Source organism: Ammospiza caudacuta, chromosome 15 (genome assembly GCF_027887145.1).
Source record: "Ammospiza caudacuta isolate bAmmCau1 chromosome 15, bAmmCau1.pri, whole genome shotgun sequence".
NCBI lineage: Eukaryota > Metazoa > Chordata > Aves > Passeriformes > Passerellidae > Ammospiza > Ammospiza caudacuta.
Window position 1 is genome coordinate 11,833,552 of NC_080607.1, and position 14,178 is coordinate 11,847,729.

Here is a 14,178-nt window from a genome sequence, read left to right on the forward strand (position 1 = left end):
GGACCCAGTGTCCTTGCAGGATCCAGAGTCCTTAGCAAAGGGGGATTTGGGGACAGTCCCCCCACAGAGCCCCCATGCTCACTGGTGCTGGCACCCCCGGGGCTGGGGGAGGATGATGCTCCCAGCACATGGGAGTTCTCCAAACCGCGGTCCCAACAGCTTATAGAGCACTAGAGCCTGTGTCCAAAGAATTGTCTTTATTACAAATGGGCAGGCAATTGGCAGAGGGGGTGGTTGGCAGAGTGGACAGTGGGCAGGAGTAGGCAAAACCCTGTGTCCCACCCTGGTGTGACCCCAGACGCCAGCTCCCAGTGGGGCTCAGCCTGACCTGGCATTGCTGGCTCAGGAAAAAGACAAATTTGTCTCGAATCCATGTGCGGTTTGCACCAGACAAACGCCTCTGTGCAGTGGAGCTGGCACTGGCAGGAGTGGCACAATGCCAGCTGTGGCAAGAGTCCTTCTCCCCAGCTGGGGCTCTCCAGGCTGGGCAGCTCCCAGGAGGTGAGGACCCCCTGCCCCTTTCTTCCAGGAAGACGGTGATCTCATCTGGGGCTACCCACAGCCACAAGGCTCCCAGGGGTCAGTCCGTGAGACAGGAGCCCGCAGGTTGGAAGCAGTGGGCAGGGAGCAGCGCTGGCAGAGCTGGTGGCTGGTCAGGCCTTCAGTTCTGGGGACACTGCAGGATGTCATACTTGACGTAGCCCACCCTGTCCACCTGGTAGCGCGGTGTCATCCTCCAGTAGAAGCTGCCCCGGCAGAAGTGGTACTTGCCTGGGCAAGGAGGGGGATGGAGGGAAGGGAGGGTCAGCAGGAGTTTGGGCATACAAAGATCCATCCTGGTGGCTGCCCAAGCAGCACAAGCACATGACACCCTGCACCTTGCTGGCACCCTGCCAGCTCCACCACAAGGACCCATGGGGCTGATGGCATGCCCTGTCCCAGAGCCATTCCCCACACCCAAGCATCCCGAGCAGGAGCCAGAGCAATGCCTGAGAGGCTCAGGCAGCCCAGGCCTGAACACACAGCACCCACCCGCCAGGTCCCACTCACCTTGGTACAGGAACACATTGCGTGCATCCAGGGGGACACCGGTGAAGACATCGTCGGTGGCACGGGGGTAGCCCTTGTCCACCCTCTGAACCTTCACATCCAGCCTGTGGGAGAGCAGAGCCGCGCTCAGGGCTGCTGGGAACCCCCTCCCAGTCCCTGGCCAGGGCTCAGGCAGGCGCCGCTGCTCTCCAGCGCTGCTGCTCTCCAGCGCTGCTGCTCTCCGGCCCCACTCACCTCCAGTAGCTCTCCCCGCTGAAGAGCAGCACTTTGCCGCGGCCCCGCTGCAGGGCCCCCGAGAGGCGGCCGGCTTCCTTCCCTATACCCAACTTCTCGATCCCCCGGGGGCCCAGCGCGCTCTTCCCAGAAAACACCCAGAACTGCCGACCTGCAGTGGGAGATAGTGGGGGTGTCAGACAGCCCTGGGAGCTCCCAGGCTTCACCGGGCTCCTCCCCGTGCCCGAGGGACTGGGCGAGGGTAGGGGGGGCAGAGCTCACCAGCAAAGAAAAAGACCCTCTTGGTGAGCAAATCCTGGAAAACAGCATCGATGGTGTCTGGGAGGCCAGGCCAGGTATCAGCAACAGAGAAGGCACCCTGGATGCCCGATTTCCAGAAGGATGAGTAGGTCCAGTATTTCCTGGTGAGGAAAATGAGCTGTCCTGATCACCTCAGTCTGCCACAGCCTATGTCCCCCCCCATATCTCTGTGTTCCCCCACATGCCGCCTCACCAGGGCAGGAGGTGCCAGATGCTGCCACTCACCCATCCTTGAAGAAGTGCAGCTCCCCATTGATCTCTGTGATAGCATCAAAGTTCCTCTCCATGCAGGCATCCCGGTTGGGGTCCACAGGAATGGGTCCAGCTGTGGGCTCTGGTGTCGTCTCCTCCTCTTCCTCAGTGGTGGAGGTGCTGCCAGCCTCTGTGGGCATGGGCTCGGGCTCCTCAGTGGGCAGGGGCTGGGGTTCCTCAGTGGGCAGAGGCTGGGGCTCCTCAGTTGGAGCAGGTGCAGGTGCAGTGGGTTTAGGGCCAGAGCCACGACCTGAGTGAATACAGGGGAGGGCACGAGGCTGGGACCAGCTTGGTGCTGCAGGACACCCAATGCACCCAGCTGCAGTGCAGCTGCTCACCATAGAGGTACTGGATGCCCTGGACATCATCGGGGTGCAGCTGGAAGTCCTGGATGTAACTGTACATGGGGTACATCAGGGCCTCACGCACGCTGGAGTGGTCCAGACCCAGTGAGTGTCCAAACTCATGGGCAGCCACCAGAAAGATGCTGTAACCTGGGAGAAAGCGCTGGCCTAAGTTCCTGGTGGGCCACAACAGGGCAGGACACACCATCCAGAGACTGTGGTCCCCACAAGGAGTGTGACAATATGCCATGGGTCTGGGAGGCACAAAGGGGAGCACAGGCAGTACCTCTGTCAGGGCAGAAGCCCCACTTCTTGTCGGTGTCATAGTTGCTGGTGGTGGCACACCAGAGCTTGCCATCCTGCCGGCCCTGGCTGGTGCAGGCACTGTAGGACTGCCCCAGGAAGGTGAAGGGAAAGACACACGGGTCCCCCTGGGAGTTGCCACCGATCACCGCCGTGTCTGCAGCAAAGTGTCAGTGAGGCTCTCCCTGGCCCCTGGCTGCACTGGCCAGCACCCAGGACAATGCTGAGACCCCTCATGCCTCCCCTCCCCTGCGTGCCCCCCTCCCTGCTGGCACCTCGGTTGGGGCAGAAGCCATATTTCTTGTCCTGGTCGAAGCTGGAGGTGGTGGCACACCAGCGGTAGCCATCGGAGCGCCCGTCTGTGGTGCAGGCATCGTAGGAGGTGCCCTCAAAGACGAAGGGGAAGACACAGGGGGCTCCATCGCTGTTGCCACCATTGGTGTAGAGGACTGTGGGGTGAGGGAGAGTGAGGAGGGCCCCAGGCACTGTGGGGCTGGGCAGGGGTTATGGTCACCACTACTCACGCTCGCTGGGGCAGAAGCCGTATTTCTTATCCCGGTCGTAGTTGGGGGTGGTGGCGCACCAGGGCAGCCCATCCTTGCGCCCCTCCGTGGTGCACCGGGAGTAGGAGTGGCCCTCAAAGATGAAGGGGAAGTGGCATTCGGCTCCATTGGCATTCCCGTGGCGGGTCTTCACCACTGCTCAGAGAGGGGCAGCTCAATGCTGCTGCTGCAGTTGGCACCATCAGACCCCCCCAGCCCACCACACCCTGCCCTTACCTAAGCCAGTTCCCAGTGTCCAGAACTCATCGTCATCAAAGTGGGCATCGCCCTGGATACCCTGGCCTGGGGGAAAGGCGTGGGCCAGGAGCCCATCCTTGCCGTCGAAGGGGTACCCGTCCCCATGCTCTGCAGGGAAAAGCACCCTCAGCTGGACCTGCCAGAGGAGCCCTCACATCCCCAGCACATTTGGGGGCAGGGGGACTCTGGGCACAGCCCAAGGAGACGTGAGGCAAGGATCTCACAGGCAGGATGCGTCACCAGGCCCCTCCTCACTCCCTGCCTGCCCAAAGGACATCACCTTGGCTGCCAAACATGATCATGATGTCTGCCTCGCCGCTGTATATCTGGGTGAAGGTGAGAGGGGTCACATCGCTCCACACTTGGAACGCCCGTCTGAAGGCGTCATCGATCACAGCACGGTCCAGGTCGGGGGAGTAGTTCATCACCCTGCCAGGGAGGCAGAGGGTCAGTGCTGCCAGCTCCCCTCCTCATGCAGGGAGGCAGAGGGTCAATGAGGAGTTCTCCTCCTCATGCAGGGAGGCAGAGGGTCCATGAGGAGCTCCCCTCCTCATGCAGGAGTGACCCTGTTCTGGGAAGGAGCAGACCCCCACCTCCAGAGATGATAGCAGTCACCACCCTTGACCTCACCCAGGGCTCAGGTGCTCCTCTGGGCATTGGGGAGCAGATGCTGCTGCCATCCCAGCTTGGCCCTGGCAGCACTGGGACCCAGCTGTACAGGCAGCAGCAAGCCTGGAGAAGGGCTGAGCAGAGGCTGCCAGCCTCCCAGTCCCTCAGGCTTTCCATTCTCCTGGGACCATCACCCTGGGGACACAAGGGTTCATCTCCAGAGCAGACTCACCGGTAAGTCAGGTCCATGTGGTCCCACTTGAGGTCCCCCTCAAAGGTAAGGAAGGTTCCCATGTCAGGGACGCCGCAGCGAGGGGCTCGCATGGCCTCCAGCGTGGCAGCATCCAGCTCTCCCGTCTCCTCCAGGCCCAGCTGCTTCTGCATCTTGAGCAGTGCCTTGCCCAGGGACACCTGCCTGCCACCAATCTTGGCCTCTGCCTCGGTGGTGTAGCCAAACCTCTGCAGGTAGCGCTGTGGAGGGAAGGCAGCCAGAGGGGTGAGCGAGGCAGGAGGGGGCTCCAGCAGCCCCGGCACCCATCCCAGCCTGGGTCCCTCCCTGAGCTCAAGGAGAACGACAGCTCTCAAGCCGTGGCTGCAGCCCTCACTGCTAGCCTGGGTGCCCCCTTGGGGACCTGGGTGCCAGGAGGGCACCACGGGGCCGTGCTGCCCTCACCTCTGCCAGCTGTAGATCCGGCAGGGTGCTGATCAGGTCCCCCGGGAAGGTGACAACCGCCTGCGGCTTGCCCTGGAGAGGGGCTGCCCAGCAGGAGACGGCCAGCAGCCCGGCGACAAGCGGGGCCAGGAGCAGTGCCATGGCTCGGCGGTGACAGGAGGGATGTGGCGGTGCTGGTCCCCGCTGTCTGCTCTGGGTGCCGCCGGGCTACCCGCTCCTATTTATGGGGTGGGAGGGCAGTGAGTCACCCTCAGACCCCTCAGCGCCGACTCACGCTCCCTTCTCCCTTCCCACGGTGACGAAACGCACACTCCATCTCTGCCTTAACTGTTTCATCACCTTGTTTACTAAACACGCCGCGTTCCGCAGCCACGCGAGGACAGGAACGACGGCGGCTGGGCAGCTGCACCGGGCCACAGCACAGCTCTGAACGGCCACCCTGGGGCTGCCCCGCACAGCCACTGCCCTGCTGGCCCCAGGACCGTGGTAGCTGCGGGGACAGCAGGGCATCACTGGAGGCCAGCCAGGTGCTCAGGATCCTGTAGCTGACACTGTGCTCAGGATCACCCCGGCTGACACTGAGCTTGGCTGGCCAAGGGCTGATGATGCTGGACCCAGACCCGCAAGGACGTGGGTGGGCATGGGGGCAGATGGCAGTGGAACCCCCACCTGAGCCCCAGCACCTGGAGCCCACCTGCCTGGGATTTGGGAGCTTGCACCCTCACCGGGACTCTACATCCTTCCTCACCCCAGTGGGTCAGAGTGTTTCCAGCATTGGAGATGCCCGTGACTCCTCACCCCAAGCCCAAATGCCAGCAGCTGAATGGCACAGCTTCCTGGTACCAGGGGCAACGCCTGGGCACAGGAATGCTCCACCTGGGGCCCTGGGACATTAGGGGTGCCCTCTCCTTGCTGCCCTGCTCTGTAGGGTGCTGCTGACTCAGGTTCCCACCCAGCACAGCACAGCACAGACCTTGCCATGGGATGGTGTTTTCCTGCTTCTCCCAAAGTGCCGACGCTTGTGGGAACGAGAGCAGTGAAGGGGAAAGCAAACAGGGATGAGGAGCGAGGAGAAAACAGATGGCAGGGAAGAAGGCGCAGCGTCAGCGGGGGGGAGGGAGCCCTGGTGCAGCCCAGCGAGGCTGCTGAGACACAGGTCCCAGAGCAGATCCCCTGCCCCAGCCCTCACAAACCCCCTGAGCCCCAGGAAGCTCAGCCCCATGAAGCTCAGCTGGGTTCATCAGGAGGATCCTCCTGTTCACCCCATTGCTGTTAGCGCCTGTACTCCCAGCTCCCAACAGTGCCAGACTGGGGCTCAGCAGCTGCTCCCTCCCAGTATCCCCCAGCTCTGGCTGAGCCAAACCAGCAGCTCCTGGCCCAGCCAAAGGATGAGCAGGTCATGCTGGCACCCAGCACAGCTGGGGACAGTGAGAGGTCAGGGCTCTGCTCCTTGTGTCCTTGGAGAGGAGCCCCCATGCCCAAGTGAGGGCTCATCCCTGGGGCAGCATCACCTGCCAGATGCCCTGTGCTGGTGGGATGCATCCACAGCTGGCTGGGCACAGGAAGCTCACCGGCAGCACGGGCTAAGCTGGGAAGGAAGCAATGGTGAGAAATCAGGGGGTTGCCTCACTCCCCCACCACAGCCCTGCAAGAGCAGCCCCCATTCCCTGGCACAGGAAATTGCTTCACAAGCAGCTGCCATCCTGCACCTGGTGTAACAAACACATCCAGCCAAGCATTCCCTCATGGTGGGACACAGCCCAGGGACCCTGCAGCCAGGTCACCCTACAGCCCCTTCCCACAGGGTCCAGCCTGCCCCCCTTGTCCCTGTGATGGCCCAGCAGGCAGGAGGCAGTGGCTCTCTGTGCTCCCTGCCTGTTTGGCAGCCAAGGTGAGGAGAGCCTCTGCCAAGGTGCCCTGAGAGCCCATTGGAGCTGGTGGCTCCTGAGGCATTTGGGGAGCAGGCACTGCTCCACATCCTCCACTCTCCAGCCTGCCAGGACCTCAGCGCACAGCACAAAGCTGTTGTGGGAGATGGGTGCTAAATAACCTGCAGGGCATCCCCAACAAGGAGACTTCTAACTCCAGCTCTGGGATATAGTCAGAAACTCAGATCCAGCTCTGGTCTCCCTGGCACTGTGGCATATCCCTTGGACTTCCCCATGCTATTCCCATCCTTCGTTTCCACCACATGCAGAAGCTGCAGCTCCAACAGCCTGGGCACTCTGCCAGGGCAGACCATGGCATCATGCTGCCTGTGGCACCCTGAGGGCAGAGCCACAGCCCAGCAGCACAGAGTAAGGCTGGCAGAAACGGGGCTGGGAGGGGAGTGGGACCTTGGAGCAAGTGATGGCAGGAGGAGATGAGGGCCAATGCCCCACACACTGTGCCCCAGTCCCAGCAAGCCCCGAGCTGGGCAGTGGGAGCTCCAGGGGGGTTGCCAGCCACAGCTCTGCCCCCGTCCTGGCCGCTCCCACTGACTCATGGCCCCGCTCACCAGCTTCCTCCTGGAACCATCCCGGGGGAATTTCTGGTGACTCTCTGGAGGCTTGTCAGGGAGCAGGGCCAGGGCAGCAGGGAATCCCCCATGTCTGGCAGTGCCAGCAGCCTCTGTGCCAGGCAGGGAATTCTGTGGGATGGGCTCGGCACTGCTGGCATGAGGCCCATGCCAGGCAGCCTCGATCAGCTCGTCTGTGGGATCTGGGTCAAGGCACAGGTTCCTCAGAGAGTGCATGTGAGGAGGGAGGCTTGGGGCAGCCACTGCAGCCGGTGGGAAAGAGAGGAGGGCAGTGGTGACGGGGCAGTGCCACAGCAGGAGAGGGCTGTGGATGGCAGAGACTGTGCAACAGCCCATGGCCTTTTTCACTCCCAGAGCCACTGAAAGCAGTGAGATGGAAAAACCCAGGCACATCCTGCATCCCAGACACTGCCCGAGCCACGAGGTTGCCGGTCACCACCGTGGCTGCCAAAAGGGGAAGGAACAGCCACCACAGCCCCTTCACACAGCCTTACTCATGGCCACCCTCATGCAGACCCTCTGTGGGAAACTGTTCCAGGACCTCAAAGGAGGCTGGTGCCTGTCTGGATCCCCTAGACCTCCCCCAGTTCAATTCCCCCATAGAGGCGAGCAGGATGGGCACCAGCCAGGGAGGGAGTGTGGCACCAGACAGCCAGAGGAGAGGTCCACAAACATGGGAAGCACCAGGGCAATAAAGCTGGTGGGGAGCTGAGGAGCCAGGGATGAGGGAACACCCAGTTGCCAGAGTCACTGCTTCACAGCCAGAAACCCCAGGCAGGGGACAGGGGGACACAGGAGCAAAGGACAGGAACAGCAGGTTCCCTCTCAGTATAAGCAGGAGCGTGGTGGCAAGGGGAAATGGGGTGAGAGAGAGTCAATATCTTGTGCGGGTGAGACAGCACCGGACTGCAGAGAGCAAGTGCTGGTCTCAGTGGGAACACGACCTGTGCAGAGGGAAGGGAGCACTGGGACCTGGCAGAAGCTGCAGTGCCATGGCCACCACAGCACAGCCAGACACCCTGAACAGCGGGCAAGGCATTACTGCATGCCTCTAGCTGAACATGTGCCATGGGCTCTGCACCACCCCATGCCCAGGGAGCAGAACTGACACACCAGCCCTGGTCCATGGTATGCAGTGACCAGGCACAGGGACACTTGGCATGGGAGCAGGACAGGGCAGAGGGAGCAGCTCTGCGTCACAGCTTGGAGCTCCATCACTCCTGCACAAGGGCTCCAGACAGAAACAACATTCCTGCACACACTTCCCGTATCTGCTGTCCTGGCGCTGGGCCCCACGTGGGCTGGGACTGCAGTCTCCAGCTGGGCCCAGGACCCTTCCCGGCAACCACCCTGCCTGCCACAGACCCACAGCGCTCCAGCACCAGCAGTGCCTGGCCCTGCATCCCCTCCCTGCCTGCCCCAAGCTCTGTGGGGCACCTGCTCAGTCCCTTGCCTCACCTGGGGAACTCCCCACCTCTCAGCATCCCCTTCTTGCCAACCCTTCCCCCCTGCTTGCCTGCTGTCCCAGCCCCTTACCCCTCAGTCCCACTGCCACCCAGCCCCACTGTGCCCACACTGATGCTGCTGTCCCCACACCTTGTCTGGGTGGGGATGACGTGGCTGCTATCACCAGGCAGCTCACACTCCACCCTGCAGGCACTGAAACCAGCGCTGCCGTGTCACCACCCAGCCCAGCTGCAAAGCACACATGACGGATCCCCCGCCTGCCACACCGACTCCCGGTATCCAGGTGGGTGGCACAGTCACCTCCCTGAGCTGGGCTGGGACATCCCCTCCATGCCCACCCTGGGAACCCCCCGTATCCGTTGGGGTCCCACTGGAACACTGCAGTGGGAGTCCCACCCAGGAGTCCCACCCAGGACCTCCCTTCACCAGGTGCTGAGGCTGACAGCTGGCACAGCTCACACTGTCTGCTCCAAACATTGCAGGGCTTTTGTGCTTCAGGACTTCCTTGTTGTAAACTCCATCCCTTAACTCTCCTCCTGCCTCAGCTTCTGCCTCCTGCTTTGACCAACCTTTCTTCTCCCATACTTTCCAACCTGCTGGGAGCAAGAGCATGGGGTATTCAGGCAGGTGAGAGGGGCACAGGGTCCAGGTCGCCTGGGGAGCATTTGGGAAGGGGAATGGGCAGCCTCATGGCCATCATCCCCTCAGCATCCCCTCTTAGGTGACCTGCTGGATCAGCTCCATGGAAGCATCTCCTGAGCACCACAGGAGTGAGGCAGGAGGTGGGAGGGGAGCAGAGCAGGACAGAGCTGGGTGGCTGCCAGCTCCAGAGGGCACAGCTGCTGCCGTGAGCCATCAGCACCATGGCACAGGACGGGTGGGCAGCGCTTTGCTCCTGGCAGTGACATGGGCACGGCAGCTGCCTGCTAAAACAGGAAGAGCAGCAATTGTGACAATGACAAGGAACCTGACTGTGTGCAAGGGGACAATGTGCTGCCAGGAATCCATGGCTGTCAGCAATGGGAATAAGGAGCGGGGGTTTGTGGAAGGTGGAATATGGGCAAAACTGGTGGTATTTAATTGTAAACTGCGCAAAGCAGAAGGAAGGGCGGTAGATGCAACACGTTCGGATTTCAGTAAAACATTTGACAACTGTTCCAGAGCTTGCTGCCAAATTAACTCAGAGCAGCTCAGTTGTCAACACAGGCATATGGACAAAGCCCAGGCAGCCCAGGAATGGCACACAGCCTGGCTGTCCGCCGGGAGCTGCCCCCGGCCACACGACCTGAGACCTTTCAAAACCGGGCATCGTGTGAGCAGAGAAAGGCACACCCCGGGCTGAAGGAACACCAGGATGGACAGAGCTGCCATGCTGCCTGGGGAGGACAAAGGCTGCAGAGCACCCAGGCAAGAGGCAGCAGACCTGTGGGAGCTGCCATGCCCCCACAGGGTGGGGAGCAGCCCCACAGTCTGCCTGCTCTGCCTTGGGGTGTAGCAACCCCTCTTTCATTTGATGGGGACTGAGCAGAGCAGCCTTGCAGGACCAGCCTGGGCAGGCATGCAGGACTGGCAGGGTCAGCAGTGCCATGGCAGCACCAGGTACTGACCCCCTGCTCATCCAGGCACAGGCCCTGTACTGGGGACGAGTTCAGGGGACAGACAGAGCTCAGCACACTGCACACCCAAGGCCTTCGGGCCCCTGCTACATACACAGTTCTCTGCCCACCTTGTTTATTTTACTTATATTTCAGTAATTTGCTGATTACCATTTTTTAACTAACCAGCAATGATGAATCAGCAGCACGGGAGAGGGTGGAAACTGGTGGCCTTGGACTGTGGCTCCAAGGTCTCAGGGTCTGGAAAGGAAGCCACAGGATCCCTCCAGAAGGGGAAAAAAAACCACTCAGCAGTAGCAGCAGCAGTTCTGGCAGGCGTGAGGGAGCCAGCTGTTTGCATCCAGCAGCTCCAAGCACATCCTGGAAAGGCTGCTGATAGCCCCAAAAACTTACAGGAATGGCAGCCATGGCACTGACCTGTGTGGGACAAGATACATCAGAGAAGGAATGCATGGCTCAGTGCCACTGTTGCTCTGTTTTGGGGTCAGGGCACAAGAGGCACCAGGACACACCAGGAGAGCCCCTCCATGCCCAAGGCACAGCCACCAACAGCTCCTCCAGGGCCAGTGAGCTGCCTCCTGCCAAGGGGGCTGTGTGAGGTTCTGAGTGGCCTCACCATCAACTTCCATGGGCTCCTCCACTGGGAGTGCCCTGCCTGAGCCCAAGGGTGGCATTATGGCTGAGGTCATGGGTTCAGCCACTGCTTTGGTGGCCACAGAACACAGGCATCATCCTGTGGCACTCCCACTCACACCAGTGCTCTGGGAAATGGGGATCCCAGCACAACAGCACAGGGGGAGGCTGCTCGCCACATGAGCACCACCCTGGCACAGGGCAGAGGGGCCGAGGCAGTGCCCAGCAGGAAGCTGTGCCAGCTCTCACGGCCACCCTGGCATGGAGTGATCCCCAGGAGTGCCCCAGGAGCCTTCTCCAGGAGCCAGCATTGCTGGGAAGGCACAGGGCCGTGAGGCAATCTGGTGTGAAGAAAAACCATTTCCTGCAGCAAGGGCTGCTTTGCTCAACGTTTTACAAAATGTGCTGATGCAACTGCCCTTCCCAGGTGGGATATAAATACAAGCCTTGATGTGGATTCGTGCCCTGCAGCTACACAAACATCGCAACAATGTTTTCTTTGAAAAGAAGAAAGAAAACAAGGAGGAACAAACATCGCGGATGACAAAATCACCGGCAGTGGAAGTCCGGGGTTCGGGTTGCAGCGGGGGGAAGCTGAGGCTCTGCCTTGGGCACCGTGCTCAGCACAACCATCTCCTATTTTGGGACAGTGACCGAGGCTGTGAGCTCATGGAAGAGCCATTGTGGGAGCTCAGCAAACTGTCCTGGGGAGGGGGCAGCCCGGCGTGGCCAGGGGCACCAGCAGGGACAGCCCCACTGAGGGTCACTCTGCCTCAATGGCAGCTTGTCTGATGGGAGCTCCTTCCCAGCGCTGCATCCAGGCTGAAGAGCTGGGAAACCTCCCCAGGAGTGGGACAGCCTGTCAGAGCAGCCCATCAAGCAGCCTGATAAAAGCAGCCTCATACTCCGCCCAAGCCTGAGCTTTGTCCTCCAGGCACAAGCGCTGCGTTGTCTCCTCAGCCCGATCCCAAAAGGCCTTTAACCTGCTGCTCCCCCCGCCAAGGTATTTGGACACACATCCAACACGTGTTGCAGCCATTTTTGGATTCTCTTTAAGCCGCTTGCTGAGATTTCTTTGTGTTTTCTTTGGCTCTGAAGTGATTTCAGGCTTGGAGGCACAACAGCAGAGAGTTATCAGCAAGGAGCTGTGCCTGCAGAAGCCGGGACGGGAGCCGTGCTCTGCCTGCCCTGGAAATCCCCCACTCACCCCGCTTGGGGGCACGCAGCATTTTTAAAAATAGCAGGTTACCCATCCCAGCAGACCTCTGCTTGGGACAATTCACCGAGACAGAGGACATGGGGCACCTCTGCAGGGGGACAGGGAAGCCTGGCACAACTTTCCATCAGCCGAGCCAGCAGCAGGAGGGTTTGTGTGAGCCCCTGCGGCCCTGGAGCTCAGGCTGCTCTGCCCTGCGGCCATCACCAGTTGGGAAAATGCTTCATTTGTCTCACACAGCAGCTGACTGAAGGCAGAAAGAGGAAACCTGCTGGTCTGACACAAATCCATCCAGCTTCCTCTACCTGGCAGGCAGCTTTTGCAGGGGTTCCTCTGACACCGCTGCCCCTCCCCAACATGAACGCGGAGCGTCTCCCAAGAGGGGGCACAAGGGCAATCCTAACCCGGCCAGAGCCGGTCCCAGGCAGTGCTGGGCTCCGCCGGTGTGAGCTACAGAACCACGGAGAGGGGACATCGGGCACAGGAGCGCCTCCCTCCCACCCTCCCCAACTCCACTTCCCCCACTGAGCTACACAGGGCTGCTTTAAAAAGCAGTAGTGGGACAAAAAAAAAAAAAAAAAAAAAAAAAAAAAAAAAAAAAAAAAAAAGCTCAAGCCCTCGGTGTTTCTGCGTTTGTGACATGACAGTGACGGCAGCAGCCGGGCGCATGTGGGGACTCAGCCCTGAGGCACTGGCAGAGCGCTGCGGCAGCAGAGCTCGCACAGCCAGCCCGGGGATGGCTCTCACCGCTGCTGTCTGCCCGTGATGGATGAGGGCATAAACCTTTCAAGGATGCATTTAATTAGCTTGAAAAAGAGCCGGAAGGTGCACACGCAGCAGCTGGCGGTGCGGCTCCTCTACTGCCTCTGCCGGACACACGGTGCCTCCGGGAACTGTCTCCTGGGGCAGGACACAGGGGACGCGCAGAGCCCCGGGCTGTGGGGGCTGGATCCCGGCACCGCCTGCCTCGCCCCGAGCAGAGGCACAGAGGCACCACAGCCAAATGCTGCAGAGTACTGGTCCAGCCCAGCACCCATCGGCTCGGATTTCTGGCAGGCTCCGTCCTGCTCACAGACTGTGCCAGATGAGACACTGTCTGTCCTCCTGCCGCTGGCACCGTGTCAGCACCGGCTCGGGACCGGCCGTCCTGGCCAGTGACATGATGGCACTGCCCACCCCGACCTGCACTGCGGGCTAGCTTGGTCTGAGCGGCCCCGGAACCGGCTGGGATGCAGAGCCCTAACCCCCCTCGGGCCGGGTGTTTCTTCCACAGGGACCCAGAGCCGGGGTCAGCCCACTCCGGCCCAGCCCCGACAGAGCACAGGCACAATAGAGCTGCCTTTCCTCCAGGAAAAAACCGGGATAGAGCCGTCCTTAATAGAGCACTGCGACATGAGAAAATATCAGTGGGAACAGGGAGCCACCTGAGGCTTTGCTAAAGCCATCACCACGGGGCACACGCCGAGCCCAGGCCATGCACAGCTGAGCTCAGCGGGAGGATCTGGAGGGAGGAGGGACAGCTGCACGGTCTAAGCGCATCCCTGCAGGGAATGCTGGGCGTCAGGGGGTGCCAGCAATGCCCCACTGCCGGCAGCGCTCCGGGAGCCGCCCCAGACTGTGCACCCCCAGCGCAGACAAATCGGGTGCCCGCCACCATCTGCTCTGGGGAAAACCATCCCGGAGGGCGGAACTCGGTGAGCCAGAGCCCATCGGAAGGTGGCTGCTGTTCAGATGCGGAGCTGCCGTCGAAAAAGGCAGGTCTGGCACCAAGAACAAACGGACAGTAGGTGCCGTTCCCCGCCAGAGACCGAGGGGGAAAGCGCCCAGCAGCCTGAGGCTGGGCCCGGGCTGACCGCGGCACGGCCTCGCAGGGAAGGGCGAGGCGGAGGTCCCGCGGCTCGGCCTGGATCACTCCGGGGATGGGCGGCCCCAGCCCACAAGGCACGCCGGTCTCAGCGCCCGCCGCGGGTTATGGAACGGGAGCTGGAGCGCCGGGGCTGCACGGCTCAGCCAAGGTAAGGACCTCGGCAGGGGGAACGCGCTCCCGGGTCGGGTCGGATGGGGTCGGGCCGGGCCGGGCGGGAAACGGAGGGAGAGGAGAGAACGCTGTGCCCGCACCGAGCGCCCGCTCCCGGCCCGGTCCCGCCGCCGCTTCCGCCTTCC

The 14,178-nt window shown here is 61.6% G+C and overlaps 1 protein-coding gene across 1 annotated transcript; it reads right to left on the reverse strand.

Annotated features, from left to right (window-relative positions):
• Nucleotides 1–218: 218 nt before the first annotated feature.
• On the reverse strand, nt 219–4,720 carry MMP9 (matrix metallopeptidase 9). Its single transcript, XM_058814736.1, has 13 exons — nt 4,566–4,720; nt 4,125–4,363; nt 3,564–3,712; nt 3,263–3,391; nt 3,008–3,181; nt 2,759–2,932; nt 2,467–2,640; nt 2,175–2,330; nt 1,810–2,086; nt 1,546–1,685; nt 1,285–1,435; nt 1,051–1,154; nt 219–771 (listed from the first exon to the last, which is right to left on the reverse strand). Exons 1-13 carry the CDS (start codon nt 4,704–4,706, stop codon nt 662–664), a joined length of 2,118 nt encoding a protein of 705 aa, XP_058670719.1. The 5' UTR covers nt 4,707–4,720; the 3' UTR covers nt 219–661.
• Between the last annotated feature and the right edge of the window lie 9,458 nt (nt 4,721–14,178).

What these genes read in the sequence shown, in the direction of transcription:
- MMP9 (XM_058814736.1), bottom strand. Translation starts at nt 4,706, where the DNA reads ATGGCACTGCTCCTGGCCCCGCTTGTCGCCGGGCTGCTGGCCGTCTCC. An exon ending in GGGCTTCTGCCCTGACAGAG is followed by an intron (nt 2,331 to 2,466) that starts GTACTGCCTGTG and finishes GCTTTCTCCCAG; the next exon opens with GTTACAGCATCTTTCTGGTG. An exon ending in GAGGGTCTTTTTCTTTGCTG is followed by an intron (nt 1,436 to 1,545) that starts GTGAGCTCTGCC and finishes CTCCCACTGCAG; the next exon opens with GTCGGCAGTTCTGGGTGTTT.